This window comes from Thermobia domestica, chromosome 11 (genome assembly GCF_964235325.1).
Source record: "Thermobia domestica chromosome 11, izTheDome1.hap1.1, whole genome shotgun sequence".
NCBI classification, from domain to species: Eukaryota; Metazoa; Arthropoda; class Insecta; order Zygentoma; family Lepismatidae; genus Thermobia; species Thermobia domestica.
In genome coordinates, this window is record NC_137464.1 from 206,522,455 (window position 1) to 206,547,508 (window position 25,054).

The 25,054-nt window shown below is 35.9% G+C and overlaps 1 protein-coding gene across 1 annotated transcript in view; it reads right to left on the reverse strand.

Annotated features, from left to right (window-relative positions):
* The window catches only part of LOC145665435 (uncharacterized), a 145,255-nt gene extending 120,607 nt beyond the window's left edge, over positions 1–24,648 (reverse strand). The window contains exons 1-3 of the mRNA XM_081732742.1: positions 24,535–24,648; positions 21,085–21,408; positions 19,964–20,234 (exon numbers count right to left, since the gene is read on the reverse strand). Coding sequence (XP_081588868.1) covers positions 19,964–20,234; positions 21,085–21,408; positions 24,535–24,648 — 709 coding nt within the window. The remainder of the gene's footprint in view (positions 1–19,963; positions 20,235–21,084; positions 21,409–24,534) is intronic.
* Between the last annotated feature and the right edge of the window lie 406 nt (positions 24,649–25,054).

Below are 25,054 nucleotides of genomic sequence, written 5' to 3' on the forward strand. Positions count from 1 at the left end.
AAGTGAAAAAATATTGTATCCTATTAGTTATACAACCTTTCATCAAACAGTGTTAGAAACAATCAGGAAGTCTAACACTGATATACAATTGTTCAGATCATTCTTGCCCCCCCCCCCACTTCTAACGTCCAACCGCCGCCACTGCTACCTACAATTGCTGTTTCGATGGGCATCGATGGTTCATGTGATGCGTCGTGGAGCAGCACTCCTAGGAATTTTATTGACCTTCCATCTTCTACACGTTCTTCAGCTGTGGAGTCAATCTGGGACTTTCTTCTGTAGTTTGCATTTTTAATGTCCAGTATTGTACTACGAGTACTATGTATCAACTATTTTTAAATCAAACTTCAGTTGCACTTACTAGATGTCAGCTAAAGTTTTCAGACACATTCATAAGAATTATTATTTACTTTTGCTCTAAAAGTAAAGTAGCTTGTCTAATTATATTTGTTTTAACACAATAGTTTAAACTGAGGCTATAAAAATGTAAACGAGATGTTAAATTCACAGAATCCATATATTGATATACAACACTTGTAACACTTTTATGGAACTATTGAGTCTTTAATATATTAAGCGAGAAATTCTTTCGTTATACTCTTTCTTTGATCGCTTGTCTAATGTTTATTTCTTTTTGGAAGGCACTCAGGGTGATTTATGCCCTGCCTGCAGAATAGTATATAAAACTTATTATTGTGCGTTGCGCCCTCGTTCTGAACGCGATTATCTGAAAGTATTTGTTTATTTTAGAGTTGACAGGTAAATGATAACTCCGTATAATTGTTCTCGCCTAATTCCTTTGTTCCACACCCAGTTAATTCTCTCATTCCTATTAGAGACTTTTTTTTGAAACACTGAAATAAAGACAGTGTATTGACACAAATATATTTAGAGCCAAGCAAGAAGAGGGTTTCAGAAAGGGGAAAAATGCATGGTGGAGATGAATTCTTGACAGTGGCATATCCATTTTTTTTAACCCTTTCGGACCCAGGTGGCCAAAGTGGCACACACAGGTGTGTCACTTTTTTAGTTCGCTCCCGTGTGGACACTAATTAAGATATCAGAATATTTTTTGGCCAAATATGGTTGGACCACAGTTTATCATGTTACTTTCTTTTTCTTCTCGGTGTCGAATTTCCTTCTCAAATTTCTCCCCAAAGTAAAAATTTCGAAAATTTTCGAACTTTGAATTTTCTTTGTTTCCTTTTTCCCTTGTAGAGAGAGATCTCCTTAAGATTTGTCAGGTAGATACTCGGATGGATACCTAATTGCTGACATCAATTTCACCGGTCCGAACGCAGTTGCGAACTAGGAAAATTAAAATTTCCTTAAATTTGGGCAAAAAATCGAAATTTTCGAAATTTTTGCTTATAAATCCGTATCTATGTGTCCGAGCGCAAGTCAACTTACGTCAGTCGAACATTAGTCCTTCCTTAACAAAAGCGAGTACAGATCGTTACAACAGGGTAATTAGGTAGCGCATGAAAAATTCGTATTTAGGTTCTAACCCTTGATTTTTCTAGTTATTCCCTACTTTTCTGTTTACCGTAATCTATTTTTTGTGATTAGAAGCATTGTTTCTTAAATATCGCCATAACACTTTTGGGATATGTTAGTGGTGTACCAATGTTTATTTTAAGACAGTTTGCGTGTGTTTGGTAGCAGTTTTGCTACAGAAAATTCCTGACTTTAGGGGAAATTTTGGAAAAATCCCTTTTTCTCCATTGTTCCAATCTTGTTGGCTACATTCGAACAAACGTACCACTGTCTGAAAGCCTCGTTCTTAGCCTACACAACGCACCACAAAAAGTTGCAGTAGGATAATTAGGGACAGTACAGTTCAGGTTTATAATAAACCATGTTCTGTAAATGTTAAGAAAATAGTCAATCTCTGAAGTAGAATGAGATATATTTTTTAAAATTTCATGTTTACTTTGTTAGATATTGCCATGATACTTCTAGAATATACTAGTGGGGTACCAAGGTTTATTTTCAGATAGTTTGCGTCTGTCTGGTAACAGTATTTGCAACCATAAATAATTCCCGATTTTAGGTGAAAATTAGAAAAATTTCCCTTTCCCCTGTATTATTTCCCACTTGCTGGCTATATTGGAACTAACGTACCACTATCTGAAAGCCTCCTCGTTGACTTTCAGAATGCACCATAAAAATTTCAATAGGATAATTAGGGAAGCTGTAGCACCGGCATATATGTTGATTTTCGCTTCTGAGGCGTAAAAAGTGTAAAAATTTAATGTGTATGATGACAAAGAATTTTTTCTTTCTCTCTTTGTATGGCAGCCAGTGACTTCAGGTTTTTACTGTACCTTGTCAACATACCCAACAATTTTTAGGTGGCTAAACCTATGTGGCAACAGTGGTGGGAGCTAAAAACAAATCTTGAAATTCGGTTAGGGAATTTTGTAAATTTTCACCCCTACATTTCCCTTCCATTGACAACACTGCAATATAACTTACACCAAAAATACCCACGTCTCTCTTCTAAAACTCAAGGCCTTAACCATATAAATACTTTTTGAACAATAAGTCACTAACTGAAAATGTAGGAAAACGCCAAAATGACCTCGGTCCGAAAAGGGTTAAATAAACAAATACTTGTAAACATTTGAAAATTACGTGTAAACATTTCAAATATAGATATAATTTTATTTAACGTTTGTATACGTGCATCCTTCAAGAGTAACACTGATTTATTCTTTTTCTTCTACAAAATACAAAGAAACTAACGGTTTGTTTCACTATAATATAAATATGACTGTTTTTTAAGAGCTTACATAGGCTTTTTTTTAAGAGAGTGAACGACTTTGGAGGATTTTTGTGTATATGTATCGTAGCAGTCGTGTAATACACTTTGTGAAAATGAATAAAGAAACATAATTGCAAAGCGAGGTACAAAGTATAAAGCAAACACAACAATATTGTATAACAATAATACATTAAAGAAGTCAATTTGTTAGTAGAAACTGGACATGTGACAGTTCCTAGTACTAGAAACAGTTTATGCATTATGCTGGACTGGTAAAGCATACTTATGAAGATCATCTTCTGCATCCTCGTTGTTTGGTTTTTGGTTTACGGTTTGGGCTTGACGGAACACTTCCTCATACCAATCAACAGCATCTGGGTCCAGAAAAGGGAAAAAACTCCGTACGGCTCGTTATTTGGGTTCGTACGTCTACTCTGCAGTAGGCCTGGCAGCAGGGCATTTTATTCCTTTGAGCCGATTCCGTAAAATTGAACAAATGATTTTTCTTCTTCCCCAGCATTTAAGTTCTTGCAACATTTACCTTTGCAGCAACTGTCTACTAATGCAAATTGCTTTTTGGGAATATTATTGCTACTACTTGTTGTATAGTTCTCATTTAAGTTCCTTTTCCCTTTCTTTGCATTACGATCGCCTTTTGACTGTCTCTTCTGTTTCTTTGGATTATAATCGAACTCATATAAAACTAGTGCTAGCACACCGCGACATATTCAACGTTGTTCAATCAACTTTCCCACCAATATAACCGCAGCAGATACTCACTTTCGTATCACGACGACCTCTGTTCCTTTACTGTAGCAACCTCAAGACTTATGATATCGCAATGAAATTTTACAGGTGTATGGAATTAATACTAAAGAAGTTGAAAATGCAATCTCCCTAAGAAGGGCCTAGGCCGGTATTGGTCACTATTACATAGAACTCCTCAATTACAGAAAAGTGGCATATATTTGTTTTTAATCGAATGTTTCCCTTCGATAGTTTATCTGCTACCAATTTAGTATAATGCATGGGAAATGTGAATGTGGACTTAATAATCTTATTTTCGGGAACAAAAACTGAAATAAAATCTTTAAGTTTTACATCCCGCGATTATGCCAGTTATGCTAAAGGAGAGGGTAATGATGAGAAATGAATGAATTGAAAAGAGTGAGAGGAAACGGGAGAAAATGGCCATGAACAACAGCCAATGGCTATGACGCTATATTAAAAACAGCCTGTAATAAGAACAATTTCACACAATATTCAGTGTTCTTCACATCTTCACTACTAATTTAACACCACTTTTTTTTTTTTTTTTTTTTTTTTTTTTTTTTTAAGAAAGTAAGGTACGTTTTGATTTTACCATTATCCCTATAAGAGTTTTTGGTTTGGAAGCGCCGCAAGCCAAAAACTTTTATCGGAAATTATTTATACAGTTACTATTTTTTAGATTAAGCTTTTATTACTAGTTGGCACACTGGCGTTGAACAGATTTACGTCGTTCTGAAATTTGAAGTTTAATAAGCTTTTTTTCTTTTTTTTTAAAATCTATTTTATGCTAATATTACCTTGAGTTTAGGCTCGACGGTGTTTTCTAGTCTGGTGTGATTTGACAAGTACCTAGTAGATTAAAGACGGAAAATATATAATACCATTCGCAGTGAAACCTTTTATCTTCGCTGCTACATCTGGAGGAAGTGAATGGCAAAATGCATTAACACATTAAGCACTGCATGTTGAATGGATGCAAGAGCTGCCTCCTAACTACCACAAATGAAGGGTACTAAGGGATCTAGAAATCAAAGTTTGAAGAAGCTAAAACTAGAAGATACAAAGGTGTTAATGAATACAGTTAAATAATACCAAACAGTGGCGTACCCTAAATATCATTAACTGTATGGGTTCAAGAACTCAATCTTATATATTGTCAGGACAAAAGTGATTTTTATGTACAGGTCTATAACTTAATTTAGTAAATTCCTATTTTTCCATAATATCTTGTACAAGGGGTGGTTTAAGCCCCGAAGCCCCCCTTGCGTAGGCCATTTATGTCAAACTAAACTGAAAACAAAGGTTTGAGAAAGCCAGAAACGAGATCACAGAAACGTACGAATGAACAAAGTTAATAATACCAAACTTACAACTCCTGTAAGTCACTCTACATCATACATAAACATTTTTATATTTGGAGAGCGGCAATTAATTGGAAAGTGAGTCCAAGGATTTAGAGATGTAATAAAGAAAAACTCTAGAAAACGATCTATGGGTAAGCCAAGAAAGAGATGAAAGGATCGCGAAAGCTGCGTCTTCTTTCGTCTCCTTTGAAAGACGGGTTCGTCCCATACGGCCCATTCAATAATTCATATAACACAGCTTAAAAATATAAAAATGGCACTCGGGGTGTTTTTCTTAAACCTATCAAAAAATAGATTTACAATTAAATTTCTACTCATGAAGCTAGGAAGAACTTAACCGACCAATCAGTGATTTGAATGTGTGGACTCGTCTCTGGCAAAAATCATCAATTTTCTTCACAACTGTGTCCTATCTAAGTCGTAAACAGACATCATAATGTAGGATTTTGACATCTCACTGGATTCTCTTACACAGTGCTAGAGCGTTGATAAGAATACCTCTTAAACCTAGTAAAAACTACACACGTAGTATCAATATAGCTGGGTGAGATTCCTCCGTGGTAAATGATTAACAATAGAAGAATTTGACAGTTTTTTTTTCTACCGAAAAGAATTTTAGAAACGTTTTGCTCAACTTTCAACTACATTATTATCTTATGAAATATTTGGTCGTGTAAATGAGTTGTTTTTGGAATTTAAGGCCCCGTTCAGCAGCGAGCGTATATAAAACGTGAACCTACTGGTTAACGTGGAATCCGAACCACATGAGCTCCCGCCGGTAAACGAACCCGGGTCTCCCACGACAAAGGCGCGTACGTTAACCGCTTTGCAACAACGAAGTTCTCGTGTAAATGATTAGCGAAAGATTTACATACAAATACGTATATGACCATCTTGCTTCTCTTACTAAGCACTCTGGTTAACTAAATGTTTCTAACTTGACGCTAAATGCTTATAAATATGTTTTATTCCGAGATGTAAATATATTCTAATCCTTTTTTAACTCTTGATACTTCTTATTTTTTCTTCTAATATTCCTGTAATGTTTTGATCCATTTAAGTTTGACATTTCTAACATCATGGAACTAATGACTAAAATTTTGACCAAAATATAAACTTTTCTTCAAATATTACAGGAAAATAGACACCAATAACCGTAGCATCTTCAAATGTGGTAAATATAAATATTCAAAATTATTTTACGTTACTCCTTTTTTTTTAGAAAGTGGTCGGTTTCGAAAGTAGACACAGAGTGTTAATGTCGCACTGCAGGACATATGGTTAGTGAATGCTGTCGGGTCAATTGGATGGCTCGTTCTTGGTATTTTCTTTTTATTATTATTGTTAATGTCCGGGTGTGTATTTTGTGAGTTATTAGCAGATAGTTACGGGAAAGAACCATTGTAAATTGATTGGTGACAGGAAAAAAATTTGCAACACTGTTTTAGTTCACATATTCTCCGTTGATCAACTCATCTGTAGCGCACTTTACCAGTGATTTTTAAAAACTCCATTAACATATGAAATGCTTCCAAATTGAAGGAAATTATTGGGATCATTTCTCCATCAATTACTTACATATATCGTCAGAACATTTTTAGTGCATACATATCTAGTGTGAAATTTTTATCTAGATACAATACATACAAAGACACACACACACACACACACACACACACACACACACACATATATATATATATATATATATATATATATATATATATATATATATATATATATATATATATATATATGTGTGTGTGTGTGTGTGTGTATGTATTTTTGAAATGTTAATTAATAATAAGTAACCTTATATTCAGAATAAAAGTCTGCACTGGCTCGGGGCCCGGGCTAAATATTCCGGCCCATGCAGTTCACTAATTCAGAACTTTCATTCATTAAGAAATTAAGTAATTACAATAATTTCAAACATCTGTAGCAGCCAAACTACATTTTGAATTTTAAATACAAACATTGAACATGTTTTTCCCCTCCATCGATCAATACTAAGAAATTTAGAAAGAAGGCTTCTTTTGAATTTCTGTTATATTTTACAAAATACTTTTACCGTGAAGAATCGAAATTAAAATTCTATTTGTGTGGTCACATACAGAATAAAATTACAAAAGTTAAAATTATTGCTAGAAATTAATGTTGTTAGCCATTTCGGACAATTTAAAAGCACATTGTTTCTAATGTATTGAAATTTCATTCCTTATTGATAGTACGAAACGTTGTAAATAGTTTTAAAATTCCATAACTGTTCTCCAAGTGAGTTTTGTATACAACCAAAGATAGTTTTGCAAAGTTTAACAAGAAGTCTAAACTAAGCCTTTTGGAAACAGCTCTTCTTTGTAAAGGAATACATGATCGCTTTTGACTGTTATAATGGCCTGTCCAAGCAGATTGATAAAAGTTCAGTGTAGCATAACAACAAAAGCTACTTTTCTTATATGTAAATAAATAAACAAATAAATAAATAAATAAATAAATAAATAAATAAATAAATAAACATAAATAAATAAAAAATAAAAAAAGTGAATGTAGGTGGCGTCGAATTTTATGTCGCCCCGCGCGCCGAGAAATCTAGCTCTCAATCATTGTGAGAATGTATGTATTTACTTTGAAAATGAGGTGATATAGGTATGTCTTTTTACAACGTAAATTTACCTTTCAGAGTCGACCGCTTTCGATATTTAATTATAAATTGGCAATCAGCAACTATAATTATTGAAAAGCTAAAATTATTGAAAAAGGGAACTACCAATACAATGTAAAAAGCATACTAGAATAATAATAAAATACCCCATTAAAATTTTTCAGTTGCCTCAGAAGATAGTATAAAAACAGAACAGATTCACCGCCGATTTAAGTGGTTCAATAATCACTCCAAAACTTATTACTAAGTAATCATTTATAATTACTAAGGATACAGAACTATTATTATTATTATTAACTAACTATATGGCCTATGGAACCCGGAGCTAGGCCTACAATGCCGCGTTCACAAAAGCTCTCCACCGACTTTTATCTTTAGCCAACTGGATACCTTGTATTCCTATTTCTGCGAGAGCCATCTTAATATTGTCCTCCCATCTGCGCCTTGGTCTTCCTAATGGTCATTTTCCGATTGGTCTTCCAGGCAAGACTTTGAAAGCGTTTCTACTTCCTTCAATTCTAGCTACATGACCTGCCCACCTAAGCTTCCTAGACTTGATCGCCCTAACAATGTTTGGTAGACCGTGTAAATTATGTAGTTCCTCGTTATGAAGTTTCCACCATTCCCCATTCCCGTTCCTCTTGTGTCCGAATATTCGTTTCAGAATTTCAAACAATATACTTTTAAAAATACTTGTTTTTTGTTCGTATTGTTTTAATTGATACTTTGTACGTTGTATAATGGCTCAATTTCTACGAGATCATTAGAGTTTAATAGAAAACATTTCGTCCAAAGGTGACACATAGAATTGATAAGCCTCGTTGAGCTAAAAAAATGCTTGAGTCCAAAAGAATTCCTATGTATAGTTATCAAGAAAATAATTTTAAAAACCTAACCCTTGTTGGGTTAAAAAATGCCATTCGTTGCCAATGACATAACGCTTTTAGACACTAAGTGCTGGAACTCCGGGAATTCTTGATTCCATGGCTTGGCGGTGTTAGCGTATTTATGTCCCAATGAAACGGCGGAAAAGACTATGTGCGCGCTTCAATTATACCAATTTTTATTCGCTATGCTTGAACATTTTGTGGATATAGAACATTATTTATTCCTCCGATTGTGTGGCCAATAATGAGATATCTAATAAATGAGGAATTTTTAAAATCTTACACGAATGGTCTTAACTTACGTTCTGCTGAAAAACTGGGATAATTTGAGTTTTGACTTTTTAAAATGATAACTTCCTGTTTGTTTAATGCCTAGTGTGTATACCTATGATGCACATGGTTTCGGGTTCGATTTCTAATTGGAGAGAACACAAATTTAGTTTAATGCAAGGCCTAAACTTTCCTGGTTAAACCGGGACGTCTACAGCCTTAAACTATTGGCAGCTGAATTTTCTGAAATACTTTGCATATTCTCCGAAAGATGTCAGACTCTATTGACCTTGTGTGAGAGGTATCTCCGAGATATCGCCGTGTGTAAATAGAAAACACCTCTATTGCATATAATAATAATAATAATAATAATAATAATAATAAAGGAAACTCTATCCCTGATGATATATCATCGAGTGTAAATCCGAATTTATTGAAATATCTGTTTTTAAGTCTGTTTAATAAAGCAGCGCATTAGGGTGGGCCTAGCCTAACCCAGCACAGCCCGTGGCTATGTTTATGATAAGTTTTGTCGGACAGATCGTCAATTGGATTAGAGAATCCAGTTACCAGGACAAGTTGTGTATGAGAGATCGCCATTCACTTCCCACCAGCGATAACCTAACCTAACTCCTCTCATTGTTTCATTCAAATTCAGTGAGAAGTAACCATTGTCAACCCTGTCTTACCATATCCCATTATCTGCTAACGTAAATATAAAATAGTGATAGTTCTATATACCTGAATAATGCATATCCGTTAGCATTCTTTGTGATCTGATGACAGGCAGAAAAATCAAAATATAATAACCTTCGTCATGCTATAACAAATAACGATTAACTTATGAAAACCAAAAAAGAATATGTTGTGATCCTGAACTCTTTATTAGTACCTCGCCGCAAACTGAAAACTACGCAAAAGATTTAAATTTAGCTATGAGTGCTGAAAGGGTAAAGTATTTTTAAATAAAAAGGACCGGTTAAATGATATTCAGGACAAACAAATTAATAAACTCAAATTATAGTTAAATCGTCATTCGGGAAGCAAGTACACAGAAAACTGTAATTGAAGGGATTTTGTAGTAAGTATATAAATCAAGTTTTGCCTGAACTCTATAAAACAAAAAAAGAAGTTATTTGTAAAACCTTAGATACTCTTCCTACCAATATTCACAATAATGCATATGCGGATTTTATTGAGCGGTAACTCAAAGGATGGAGTCGTCGAATGTACTTACTTACTATACGTGGGTTGTTTGGAAAGTTCTAAGAATCGCTCTAAAATGCCTTGAAATCAGAATAAAGCATGAGCATTACAAGGTCACATATGCTCTAAACGTGCAGGGAAACGCATCGCCACTCGCACGATAGTATGCTTTACAGTGGCACGGATATGGTTTGCAGAGCAAAAGTGTTAGAGACATGACAGCATAAAACATAAAGGAAGTTTGTTTGGTCATTAAATTTCTGGTGTAAATGAGACTAAATGAGACGGCCATCAAAGCAGAATTGTACACAGTGTTGGAAAACGACATTATCAATTGGCACTCTTACCAAATGGACAACAAGTTATCTCCACAGTGATTGGCTGTTTTGCAGCCCTGGACAAATTGACATATTCTGCTGCTGTCAAGTCATTGGAAGGCCTTTCAGAAAACAATGAGGCTTCGAGAAGATTATTATTTAAAAAATAAAACAATTCAAACTTCCTATATTGTTTATTTATATATAATTCTGAGAACATCTCAAACAATTCACGTTAGTACTAGTGATGGTTTGCATAATTGAATCGATCAAACCTCCCTCTCCCACCCACTAACTCCTAACTATATGAGCATGCCTGTAAATTTCAACAAAATACCTAACATGTACTATAAAAATTGATTTATTTTCTTTAACATTCCACAGTACATATTGAAAATAGCGGGACACAAGAATTTGCAGGCATATTTCTAAGCAATTATATGCGCATACATCAAGAGGAAAAACTATCTAGAATATATTAAAAGATGTAACCGCTTAACCAGGATTGCGGAAAAGAGTAAGAGAAAATATACTTAATATTGTGTCAAAACCGAATGAGTTTTATATAAGTTATCGTGGAACTCTAAAATATCAGGGAGCAAGAAGAAGAAATAATACCACTTCGGTATTCTTTGCTGGTTTCGGCTCCATATAGGGTGAATTTTGCCAAATTTTAATGAAAATGTATACAACATATTAAACTAAAATCATAGTGTTGTAACGACAATAGTCGAGGAACATATATATGGATTACGGAAAAAAAACTCAAAGAAATTGTACGTAATATTGTACGAAAACCGAATGAATTTTAGACAATTTATTGTTTAACTCTAAAAGAAATCGAGGGAAGGAGAGCCAGAAGGGAAAATCCACTCCTTTATTTATTTATTTATTTATTTATTTATTTATTTATTTTTACTGACTTTATCGCCTGCAGAGGAGTGATAATGGGAAATCCTGAAAGAAAATGTTTGACATATTAAGCTAAAATTGATCATTTTCAACGAAAATTATCGTGAAACATAATTTATGAAATTCAAAAGAGGTGTTGATTACACTTCCATTTTCGGTAGATTTTAACTCCAAATTTAAGGGATATTCACAATGCCGTAAAAACATTCTGAGTTCGGTCATAATCGATGCCGTAAGAAAAGCATACAATGAATCCTGCCATAATCAACATTTTTTCGTTGTGTATATTGGAAAATTGTATTTCACGCAGATGTGTAAACTTGTATTATGGGGTTGATTTTACCGCCTTTAAACACCCCTTACATTTGATAATTGCATCTCTTAAAAATAAGTTTAATTCTGCAACTGGAAGGAAGGTATCTACTAGTTTCATGAAAATCACATAAGTTTTACGAGAGTCATCGTTTAACAGGCGGAAAGATAGACAGACACACAAATGTTAATTGTGTCGGATAGTAGAAGCTTCGTTAACACTCACTTCAATTATGGATCAGTTCGCTGCACAGAGAAATGTAGACACTGTAATCAAACGACTAAAATGCAAGAGTCTGTTAAACCTGTGATTAATCGCGAGTTTGGTTTATTCTTTCGCGACATACATATATATGTGTCGCGTTGCACGAAATGCTGCCACAGTGCAGCGCATATCAATTTGATGGCTTCAAGAATGCACTATGCAGCGACACATCTGACCGAACAACTGCGCCACCTGTTCCACGGACCGTAAGATCAGGCGACTTATGCGTGTGGTTCCCGTTAGAAAATTCAAATTTTACACATGCGTTCTTCCTAAGCAGTTGACAAGAGATATTGCGAAATTCGATTCGTAGAAAGAAAAAAACAATATTATTTTTTTAAAACCAAATTTCCCCAAGAAATGGAATTACAAATCAGATTTTGAAACAAAAAATACTTCCCTTGAACCCTAGGTTTATCTATCAGTGCAATTCAACAGATAAATGGGCAAAAAACTTTTCAAGATTTTTCTCGTCACTTAACAATCTTCCAACAGCGTTGGACTTAGATACTTCAACTTTTATGTAAATATTTCCATTTACCCAGTAGATGGCTAATTTCCTTCCAGTTGATAGATTTTATAGAGAAGAAAAAGTACAGGAATTGAAAAGCTGGACTTAGAAGATGGAAGAGTGAGAAACTGCGTCAAATCAATCAAAAGGTTACTGACCGGAGAAAACGAAGAGTGGGTTATTGAATTCCACACCTATATACAGAGGTTGTTCAGTCTACATTTGGCCAATTTCGACTTATCTAAAAATTTAGAAGAATCCATGGCGCCAGGTCCGTAAGTGCTCGATGTGTTTCCCTTGGTTCCTAACAATAGCTCGACAGCGTAATTTCCACTGTAATAGGCTTCTCTTAATAACCGGGAGGGGAATCTTCCCTTTGCACAGCTTTCCAAAGTCCTTCCACAGCTGTCACATGCTTTTTTCCCAAAGCCCGCTTCAGCAACCCAAATCCACAGTAGTCCATAAGACTTGCATCTGGAGATTTAACAGATACCACATTGAAAGGTATCACCTGCATACCACTTGCCTCATCTATCTCCCTGTAGAATGAGATGGAGAATCGTGAGGTATGTGATGAGGATTTGTCCATGTGAATGCGCACCAGATTGGCGTCATTTCCGTACATCGTTGGAATCTCATGCTCGTAGATCGGCCGCATGATCTGCTCCTGAAAATAATGTGAATTTAGTTTGCAGTTCTTCGCCACCCTACGAATCTTCACTTTACCTCGGTAACTGTATCCAGTAATCACCATGAACCCTTTTGTAATGGATTCTTTACAGACACGATTCCACCTTCTGAAGTTCTTGGCGCCTTTCTCTAGGTACATGATGGCTCTCGATTTGCCGCAGTCGGAAAGGTAAATCCATGCTTCATCGAGCGTTATGACGTACATCCACCTTTCTTTTGCCAGATGCCGTTCGTACAGCTTCCGGGCGTTACACTTTCGTTTCTTTTGGTGAACATCCGTGAGAAGATGGCCGCGAGCTTTTATGACTTTTTCCAGCTTGAGTTGATAGTGTAAGGTCCGGCTCACAGTCTCCAAGGACACGTCAAGACGATTATCAATACACCTTTGAGTTGGCGGACATTCTTGCATTGTCATTTTGCGAAGTTTCCTCTGCATGGTGGAGGTGGCCTTGGTGCATTCCCGTTTCCTAGGCAACTTCGTTGGTGATCCAAATAGTGGAGCTTCGTTGCCCTTTACTTTTTAATAACATTTCTTATTAAACTTAAACTGATGTTACAACCATTCTTCTTGCACTGTTTCTTAATGACAAAAACACTAAAGTGGGCGTCATAAAGAGCTGCAACATAGCCTTCCCAAAACCTGCTTAATTTGGGCGGCATTTTGGTCCCAGAGCGGAAACCCACACACTTGGAAACAAATTTAACACAACACTCACAACAATGGACCTGTTTTGTGCGTTATTGTCGTCCGCGCGGAAAAAAACTCCGTTCCCAGGAAGCCACTGCACAACACTGCAGGACGCCACGAGCCAGGTTGGGTGAGTCCATTCTGTCCGGGAGAGGGAAGGAACGAAATCGGCCAAACGTAGGCTGAAAAACCTCTGTAGTACCTACTGCCGAAAATGTTTAGAAGAAAAAAAATATATGTTGTATCAGTTTGTGGAAGCAGTTACTTGAATTAGCCATTGTGCGTTGTGCTCGCCTACTCTATGACAATGCACCAATCCATACAGCTGTTACAGTGAAATACTTTAGCTTCGAGTAGATTCAGCACTACTCTTACAGACCAGATGTAGCACTCACCTTACAGATCAGATTTAGCATTCACCATACAGACCATATTTAGCACTCATCCTATAGACTAAATTTAGTACTCACCCTTAAGACCAGATTTAGCATTCACCCTACAGACCAGATTTAGCATTCACCCTTCAGACCAGATTTAGCATTCACCCTACAGACCACATTTAGCATTCACCCTACAGACCACATTTAGCATTCACCCTACAGACCAGATTTAACATTCACTCTCCAGACCAGATTTAGCACTGACCCTTCAGACCAGAGTTAGCCTTCACCCTACAGACCAAATTTGGCACTCATTCTAGAGACCAAATTTAGCATTCACAATTCAGGCCAAATTTAGCACTAACAACACATACCAAATTTAGCATTCTCCCTTCAGACCAGATTTAGCACTCAACATATAGACCAGATTTAGCACTCATCCTTTAGACCAGATTTAGTACTCACCCTACAGACCAAATTTAGCACTCACCCTACAGACCAGATTTAGCATTCACCTTTCAGACAGATTTAGCATTCACTCTACAGACCCGATTTAACATTCGCCCTTCAGACCAGATTTAGCACTCACCCTACAGACCAGGTTTAGCACTCACGCTACAGACCAGATTTAGCATTCACCCTTCAGACCAGATTTGGCACTCACCCTATAGACCAAATTTAGCACTCATCCTACAGACCAAACTTAACACTTACCCTTCAGAGCAGATTTAGCACTCACCCTACAGAATGGATTTAGCACTTCAACCTTGACAACAGTATGTTCAATGTATGTAAAATATTTCTAGTTTCATGTCCATTACTTTTTCATTTGTTGTATCAGTAGCTAACACATTACGGTCGAGAAGTTTATAATTGGTACATTTCTTCTTTACGTGATATTCCGGTAGCTACTTTTTGATATCTCCCACGTAATTTGCAAACAAGATACGAAAGTTGAGTATTGTATCTATTCGGTTATCTATGATGTGATTTACCATTAGGGAAATCACTAAATCATGTATTTTACACGATAATCTTAATTTCTGTATAAAAGGTATGATGAAAAGTATTTAATTACAATCTACACTGTAAAAACGGTAGTGTTAGTTCAACCAAAGCTTCGTTATTATTCGGGTAGTGTTAAATTTTGATGCAATACTGTTATTACGTCAAATCCTTTACACTTGGGAGTGAAGTGTTAAAATGATAGTCGTCAAATTCACCACAGGCCACGATCAGGCCCGTATTTATATATTGTGCGAACCTGAGCTCTAAATAATTTGCCGTCCCTTCCGCACAAACTTATGTCTCAGACAAGGAAACATACCGTGATTTTGCAAACATACCAGGTAAAGAATAACATGGGGGCATTTTAAAAATAATCGGAAATGACCGATATTAGAGTTGAATTCATAGTTCTTGGGGTCGCTGATATGAATAGTGACAGTTTTAATCCAATTTAACTTCAAGGTCATACTCCGCTCCCCAGGGAGGAGGCAAGATTTTAAAAGTAATCGAAAACGATAGATATTAGAGTTGAATTCATAGTTTTCGAGGTTACTGAGTCTAATGTACACTGTATGATCAAAAGTATCCGGACACCCCCTAAAACATAAGTTTTTCATATTAAATGCATTGTGCTGCCACCTACTGCCAGGTACTCATTGTCAGCGACCTCAGTAGTCAGTAGACATTGTGAGAAAGCAGAATGAGGCGCTCTGTGGAACTCACGGACTTCGAACATGGTCAGGTGATTGGGTGTCACTTGTGTCAGAAGTCTGTACGCGATATTTCCACACTCCTAAACATCCCTAGGTCCAGCGTGTCTGATGTGATAGTGAAGTGGAAACATGAAGGGATAGGTATAGCACAAAAGCATATAGGCCGATCTCGTCTATTGACTGACAGAGACCGCCAACAGCTGAAGAGGGTCGTAAAGTGTAATAGGCGGATATCTATTCAGACCATAACACAGAAATTCCAAACTGCATCAGGATCCACTCCGAGTACTATGACAGTTAGGCGTGAGGTGAGAAAACTTGGGTTTCATGGTTGAGTGGCTGCTCATAAGCCACACATCACGGAGGTAAATGCCAAACGACGCCTCGCTTGGTGTAAGGAGTGTAAACATTGGACGATTGAACAGTGGAAAAACGTTGTGGGGAGTGACGAATCACGGTACACAATGTGGCGATCCGATGGCAGGGTGTGAGTATAACGTATGCCCGGTAAACGTCATCTGTCAGCGTGTGTAGTGCCAACAGTAAAATTCGGAGGTGGTGGTGTTATGGCGTGGTCGTGTTTTTCTTGAAGAGGGCTTGCACCCCTTGTTGGCACTCTCACAGCGCAGGCCTACATTGATGTTTTAAGCACCATCTTGCTGCCCGCTGTTGAAGAGCAATTCGGGTGTGGCGATTGCATCTTTCAACACGATCGAGCACCTGTACACACTGTACGGTCTGTGGCGGAGTGGTTACATCCCTTTAATGGACTGGCTTGCACATAGTCCTGACTTGAATCTTATAGAACACCTTTGAGATGTTTTGGAACGCCGACTTCGTGCCAGGCCTCACCGACCTACATCGATACCTCTCCTCAGTTCAGCACTCCGTGAAGAATGGGCTACCGTTCCCCATGAAACCTTACAGCATCTGATTGAAAATATGCCTGCGAGAGTGGAAGCTGCCATCAAGGCTAAGGGTGGACCAACACCATATTGAATGCCAGCAGTATACCGATGGAGGGCGCCACGAACTTGTAAGTCATTTTCAGCCAGGTGTCCGGATACTTTTGATCACATAGTGTATCAGTTTTCATAGTGTTTAAGTTATCCTTACCCCTTGGAGTGGAAGTGGGAGAGGATGACGTTTTAAAAATACTTAGATACACTTTCGCCACTTAACTTTCATATGCTTTCTGTCATTTGTACTACAGGATGGTCAGAAATTTCGTTTACACCTGCACTTATTTCATTCATACATGATGTAATTAGAGCGAACTAGCATATTTTCTCGCTCCTGCGCGGAACTCTGCGGGTTGCTAGTTTTAAATATTACTTTATTGTGAATCATGTAAAAACCTCAAAATTTTGCCGGCCCCTTAATTCTGCAGCCCTATGCTCGAGCACAGAATAGCACTTACGTAAAAGCGGGCCTGGTCACGATACGAAATCTTTTTAGTAACACAAAACTGTTTATTTCATATACACCTACTAAACAATGATTTTACAAAAGAATCTTTATTATTTGCTCCTGGACTCCTGGAAAGGATAATAAAATAAGGCATAAAATTACTTATTGAGGAACGTGGTATAGTCGATGACAAAGCAGAACATAGTACACATAGAAAAATAGATGGCAGCGTTTCTACCTAAGTAAACATTGCTAGAAAATTCATATGCTCACAAAACTCTTTTCGCAAATAGTTATTGTAGATTTAATACGTAGTATTTTTACTTCGCACAAATGTTAAATACGCTACGATAAGCTTTACTTATAGCAGAAACTTAAAAGAAACAAAAATTTTTACGGTTAGATTCTAAATATTTATAATATAAATAAGAAGCCAAATGCACGCTTGAAGTATAACATTTCCAATGTAGTTCGCTCTACTTGCTAGACTTTTATAAGGTTGGTTGTGATCAGTACCTTTGCTGGTAAGGTTATTAGAAACGCTTGGACATGTGCATTAAAGGAGTTATATTTTGCATTGAGGAGGCACATGAATCGCGCCTTCTTCTTTATCCGCCGTTCCCTTTGAACTGACAAGTATGTAGTTTCCTCTGCACTCTTTTGGACGACAAAATCTAAGCAATTATATCCAATTCCTTTACAATGGGAGTTTCTTTCGATTTTTGAATTCATTTCCAAGTTACTTTCATTATACTTTACTTCTCACGATAACTTCATTAACACACTAACACGAGTACAATTTATAAATCACAAGACAATAATACTGAAAGCAAATACATAAATATATAACTTCAATAACATTTTATTTCTTTTTGTATTAACTAAGAATTAAAATTTATTTAAAATGTTAGTATATACCGGTACTAGAAAAATACTTATATAAAAGCTTTCCATATTAAAAAAAATAACAAGAGAAGTTATATTTTATTTTAGTAGGGGGCGTTTTCCCACCCTTTTGTGATTCCACCACAGTTTTGACTTTCATGTAAAGCGCTTTAATCAGACCCTACTGAATATGAGGCTAATGATTTGAAGTTACATCTCTTGCAACGTATTTCACGCCATAATAACTAATGTAAAACAGCTTCTATCCGTAAAATATTAGGGGAATAATAATAATAATAATAATAATAATAATAATAATAATAATAATAATAATAATAATAATAATAAAGCAGTAATAGAATTGAAGCGCTTAGAGAATAAAGGTGTTACGTAACAAATTGTACATTTCGGTAAAATTGACTGTCACAAATATATATGTTAACATACTCTCTTCATCGTTTGCAAATCTTTTCAGTGGGATGTGGACTCACTACATGATATGTTATGTAGCATGAGTAACGTATAACACATGCATGAACCGCCAGAATTCAACGTTTCCAAAAATGTAACATAACATCTTTATCTTCTAAGCGCTTCAATTATTTCTACAATAATAAGAAATTTAACTGACACGACATGATTTGAATCCGAGTTTGCCACTTGGCAGTTTCGTTCTATACTACAACAGCAAGCACGTAGCCAGAATTTTTTTTTTTGGGGGGGGCAACCAAGTTAAAAATAATATATATAAAGAATGAATCCATGAATTAACTGCACAAAGAGCTTTATTCTGCATTAAAAACAGTGTATTTTCTACATATTTTATAAACCATTCATTTACCAATTAGAATCTAATATGTATGAGACATTGTATTTACTACAAGCATACTGTAAAAATGTAAAAAAGAGAGTATTTAAATGCACTTGAAGTCTCAGGTAACCCCCTTATATTTAGTGTTACTCAAAAAATTACAGTAGTAGTAGAGTTAAAGAACTATTTTCCTCTCTCCACTGCTAGCCATCAGATCAATCACCTTTTCAACATCAGGCGATAACTGGGAATGAATGGATAACAATGCAAGTCCTGTAAGCCGTTTACCACTCATCTTGTTTCGAAGATATGATTTGATTCTTTTCAATGAAGAAAAGGATCTTTCTACTGATGCTGTTGAAACGGGCAAGCAAGCGAACATTCGGAGTAGCAAGCTGATTGACGGAAAGAAGGCTGGATCACATGCATCCAATACATCCATTATATCGAGAGGTTTGCTTGGTTCTGCTCGCTATTTTTCACACCATAAGCTGTATACTCTGCTTTGATGAAAGGTTCAGAAACAAAAGTTACCCAATAGTAGAATTGAATATTTGAAAGGTATTGCAACTTTCTTTCATCAGCATTTTTTGGAAACAGAATCTCTAGAGAAGATTATTTATATCTTTGTAATTAGAAAATCTTTCTTTGAGTCCAGAGATTAAATCATCCAAACATGGTAAAAATATTGATCTGCTAAAATACTCTTCTGGAGAACAGCTTGGTGGATTTGACGTTCTCATTCGTTCGCCAATCACCCGAGGGGCCTAGATTTCACTTCCGAATATTTCCTTTTTTAATTTAGAACAAGATTTGAAAATATAACTGAACTGTGAGTCAGCATTTTCTCGCACTTTTTGTTACTTGTTCAGCATATTGAACAGCAGATGCCGAATCATGGTTCGGATTTTGAAGATAGGCCGACAATGATAGAGTAAAATTAAAAATCAGCTTACACGTTTTCATTGACACCAAAAAATAACCTTTCTCTATGGCAACCAAAAGTGTCGACGCAGTTTGTGCCACAGTTCGGTGGGTCATAGATAAATCTCTCAAGATCACAACTTTTGGTTCAAACACCTCACATAATACATTCAATGAGTCGACGTTGTATGAATCTTATCTCACACATACTGACGAGTCGTTTTTTCTTGCTCTCTGGTGTAAGTTTCTCTATATTTACTTTCAGTTTTTTCTTCGCTGAAGAATTGTTGCTAAAGAGATCGCACACTTCCTTCACAACACCGATGGCGTTTCTCACGTCAGGTACTGTTAAAGAATGAGAAAGCACCAAATTCAGTCGGTGAGAAGCACAGTGGACGTAGGTAGCTGTTGGAAACTGCGCTTTTATTCTAGCTTGCACACCACTAATTTTCTCTCCCATGTTGGCTGCTCCATCATATTCCTGTCCAACAAGATAGTCCAGATTTAATCCCAGATATTTGCACTTATTCAAAATTGTCTCACTGATGGCTTCGGCACTCAAATCGGATAGTTCAAAAAAACTCAAGAAATTCTCTCTCAATGTGCTTTCATATGTGTAACGAACACACAACGAAAATTGTTCTTTTCCACTTACGTCCAATGTTTCATCTCCTAAAATGGCGAAATATTTGTTTTGATTTACTCGATTCACTATTTCTTGTTGTATGAGCTTTCCACAAACTTCTATTATCTCATTTTGAATTTCAGGACTTAAGTTGTATTCTTGGGACTGTTCATTACATGTTTTCGCAAACTTTCATCATAAGGTGCTCTAAATCGCAACAATGCCCGAAATTTCCCATCCTTATGAAGCGGTTTTTCTAGAGATAACGGACCACTGTCTTTGTCAACTCGTAAAGGCAAATCTTGTTCTCCACAGAAAATGACGTTTCCACTAAAGCTCTCAAAGCCGCTCTGTTTTCTACTTTTTCCTTTCTTCTTTGTTCACACAATTGCGTAGCAACATCCTTTGAAAATCTTTAGAAAATTTTCTGCTGCCAATGTTGAAAACTGATGGAATTTCGACGTAGAATGTTCTCTAAATCTTTCAGTTGCGTCTTTCCAATTGTCGAAAGGTTTTGATACCAAACTTCCAACTTTCTGATGCATGCATTTTCCTGCATTTTCTGACGAGAATATAACACAGTATTTACAGTAGGCTCCACATTTCACACAAGAAAATACTAGCCATTCCCATTTTGTCATTCAGTCTCTCTGAAAACGCAATTTCCTTTTTCCATAACAGCGAGTCGGGAAAATGAAAGATGTACTGTATCAGGTACAAGCACATTAGTCAACACAGTTTTTCTTCCTTGATCTGTCAATGGGGGATTTGTTGGATTCGAATTAAAGACATAGTTCGAAACTTCGCCGATGTCTGGGAAATTGCCACTCACAACAGCTTTTGTACTTTTGCTAGTCGTTGCGTACACTTCACACTGTTTCTCAGATACAGTTTTCTCTATCACCACTTCGTTTTCAGTCACAGACACAGATTTTACCGTTGAATCACTAACAACGACTTTATCACTCACAACAACCTCTGTTCCTCTTTCTTTCCTACTGTCTTCACTTTCATCTGTAGCTATTTTCTTCTACACTCGTTTAAATAAACTGTCTATTCTCTTAATTTTATAGGCAGGTAATGCACAGGTACAGGGGACGTACGCTCTTCTTACAAAAATTTACTTCACTTCTTCATTTGAATCACTAGTGAAGAGCTAAGGGAACTGCATGTTATACTGCTTCAAACAAACTTTTACTACCGTAGAGCCTCTTGTATTTTCAAGAATGTTCGAGAAAAGTCTCAATGTATTGTTTGCGCCATATAGCGGCTCCGTTTGTCTACCAGTTATTAATTTCTGGGATTTACATTTCTCCTTACTATATGAGAGTTTAGAGGGCGCCGCTCCGAGTGGGAAACATCCACTTATCCAGTTGCACAAAATACCAACAGCGAGAATAATAATAATGTTTTAAATATGTTTATTGGAAGCAAACACCATTACAGCCACAAGTGCCCCAAAGGGGAAAAAATGGTTTTACAAGCATAGGGCTCATGCAAATAGAATTAACAACATACAACTGATTATACCAAAATAGGTGAAATGGATAAAATATTAGTTCAGAAAAATAAAAAAAAAAAACATACAGTATTTGTTACAAACTAGGAAATACAAAAAATATTTAAAAATAAGCATAATTAACATGCATATAGAAAAGGTACACCATATAAGATAAGTATACAGTATAAAATTCAAAAATAGATTATTATTTACCATGTAGTTTTAACAGTTTACAAAATATTGAAAGAAAAAAATGTTCAAAAAGACACTATGTAGCTGCTATTAAAAATTGAAAATAAATATTTCTAAGCTAAACACATTAAGTAAATTACACTGATTCATAAGGCTAGTAATAATGACTAAAATAAAATAAGCATTAAAAAAAGATTACATATAACACAAATAAAAAATCCATTACTAAGTTTTTTTTTAAAAAAAGTGCAATATACTTAGTAAAGAAGGAATAAAGCATAGAAGAAAAGAAAAGATGATAGGATAATAAAAGACAAGAAAATAAAAAAAACTAACAAAACAAAAGGATCTTTCAAATGGCACCTTACAAACTTTACAAAAATGACCTCCAGAAATACAATAAAAATAAGAAACAAAGAAGTGTATCTGTTCAGAATTAAATAGGTTCTTACAATTTGGTTTAAAAAAATACTATATATATATATATATACATAAACAGATCCATAGAGTATTTAGTGAAAATACAAAACAAAATTAAGACAATCAGTTGCAAGCCTAAAAATACTGAGACATTTCATAATTTAAAAAATTAAAAAAATAATTCACGCACCTTTTTGGAACTCTTATAAAACAAATCAATAACCGGATAAAAGTTATTAGCTGTTTCTATACTTTTATATATTGAAGACTTAATTAGATTTTTACTAATAAACGGAGGAAGCCACCGTCTACAACATTGGCACTCATTTTGATGTTTATGAACACTACCACACTCTACAGGAAGTAAGTACATTGTAAACAGATAATTTCTTTGACTTTCTCATTTCACCTTCATTAAAGAGAACTAGTGGCAATGGGGATAATTCATATTGTAAAAGATCCGCAACATCCTCCTCACTCTTTTTGGCAATCTTAGGTTAATTAGGGCTTGAGCTAGTGAGGTTTAAAGCATGAACGCAGCAGTTGTGTCAATGGTCGTTTAAAGGTTATGACCTAGCCATTGTTGCACTTGATGGTAGACACGCATACTGTGATGCGAGCAGGCATCTTCAGTGTGCGACAGTACCTCAGGTTTCACGTGAAAAGCATTAGTAGCCACTTTTCTGTTGACACATCCGCATACGAATTTGCTGCAAAGTTTCACCTGGCTGTCTATCATACAACAGAACTATTGCTGCTTTTCCAGATCTACTGCTGTCTTCCTTCTCAGCCGTTTGCGCTTTGATTATCGATGCATGATTTCGAAATTCGTCACATTTACCTAATAATTTAAAAGCTTGTGGTTTTCCTATTGTTTATAATCGTGATGTGTCCCAAAATCGCGTGGAAAAATAGTATGTTGGCACAGACAGTACCGTATTCCTTAAGACTTTTGCAAGTTTTAATATCATACACTATCGCACTCTTCTTTGATTCAGAGCATAGGCCCACATTGTGAGGAATATCTGGTATATAATGAAAAAAGTAAGACAAGAAGATCTGTGTCATCAGAAACAACTGTTGTGTCATTTTGAGCAGCACTGAAGATCTCACGAATAATCTGCAAGTCACTATTCGCTGTTTCATAAATAACAGAGCACAAAGCACATTTCAAGAAGCGACCTAGAAGTGTGAAAAACTGGCTTGGCTTTGTATTAAAATCAAAACCAACAGTTGCAAACAATGATTATATTTGTATCTGACGATGATGGTTGGCTCGGACTTTTGTAGAATACTCTTCATTAAATCCTTCAAACACAAGAGTTACACTGCAATATCGTAGCTTCACATATGAGACGTAGGAAATAAATATTTCTTCAAAACGTTTCGTTACAATTACATGGAATTCGATGTATTAGAGCTCCATTGTCAATTACATACTAAACATTTCCACTGGTATTTGGCTATGCGCATTTATTTGTTGCAAATTATGTATGCACTTAGACGGCTGAGATCTTGTGGGAGTGGTTCATCTTTCAGTAATCGTAGTCCGCTGAGCTGTAAAGGGAACCATTTTATATCAATATGCCCAAACTAACGGAAATCATTCAATGTTATGCTTCGTCTCTTAATTTTCAGGTGTTATTGCAGCACTAATTTTCATACCGTGAAAAGTGCATGCCAGTCCAACGTGCAAATATCGTGGTCAATATTGTCAGCAATATATTCCACAAATTGTCCTAGTACATAACTTGGCATCAGTACCTGATGCAGCTGTACCAGCTTGAAGCGGAGAACCTCAGAGTACGAACATGAAATCTATAAACTATGTAAAATCTCAAGTACGAACTTTGAACTAGTATTATGAAGAAATGATCTAGTCCCAGCTGCAATATTGTGGTTAATACTCGTGGTCTAACGGCCTGAATTGACTTAACCAACTCTTTTCCTGTTTTTACTCCTGTTTGTAATGAGACTATTGAGCAGCAGCCTGAGACTATCAGGTAATATTCAATATTCTTAGATATGTTTCCGATATCTGACGGTGGGAGGATAAATGCTGTTATTCACTTCAACACCTTTTATGTCAATTTTTATAAGGGCTGCTGCAGGAAGAATAATGTTGGCCTTATCTTCATCAATGTCTGTATGATTCATATTATGACATTCTGTTAACACTGCTGCTGCTGTTCTTCGGAAAGTCAAAATATACTTTTTTACCGATACTAGGGAAAGGCGTTGAAACAATGTACCTCTGAACACTTGTGCTTTTCTCGAATTCAGAACTATCTAGGTGCAGTAATTAAAATTCATTTGAAAGATTAAATGAAAAAAGCACTACAAACGCGATTGGCTGTTGTTTACTGAGCGTTGTGCCGAGTAATGTTCCTTTTAATTTTTTCACCCCCAAAACGAAGATTTTTTGTAGTTACCTTTTGAGTTTTGTGCTCTTCGGTTTTCGCAACTTGTGATATTTATTTGTCCAAACTTTTGATAGAATCATTGGTGAATACAGTAACATTTTTAGTTTTAACTTCTGTTCAATATTTAAACTAGTGGAGAA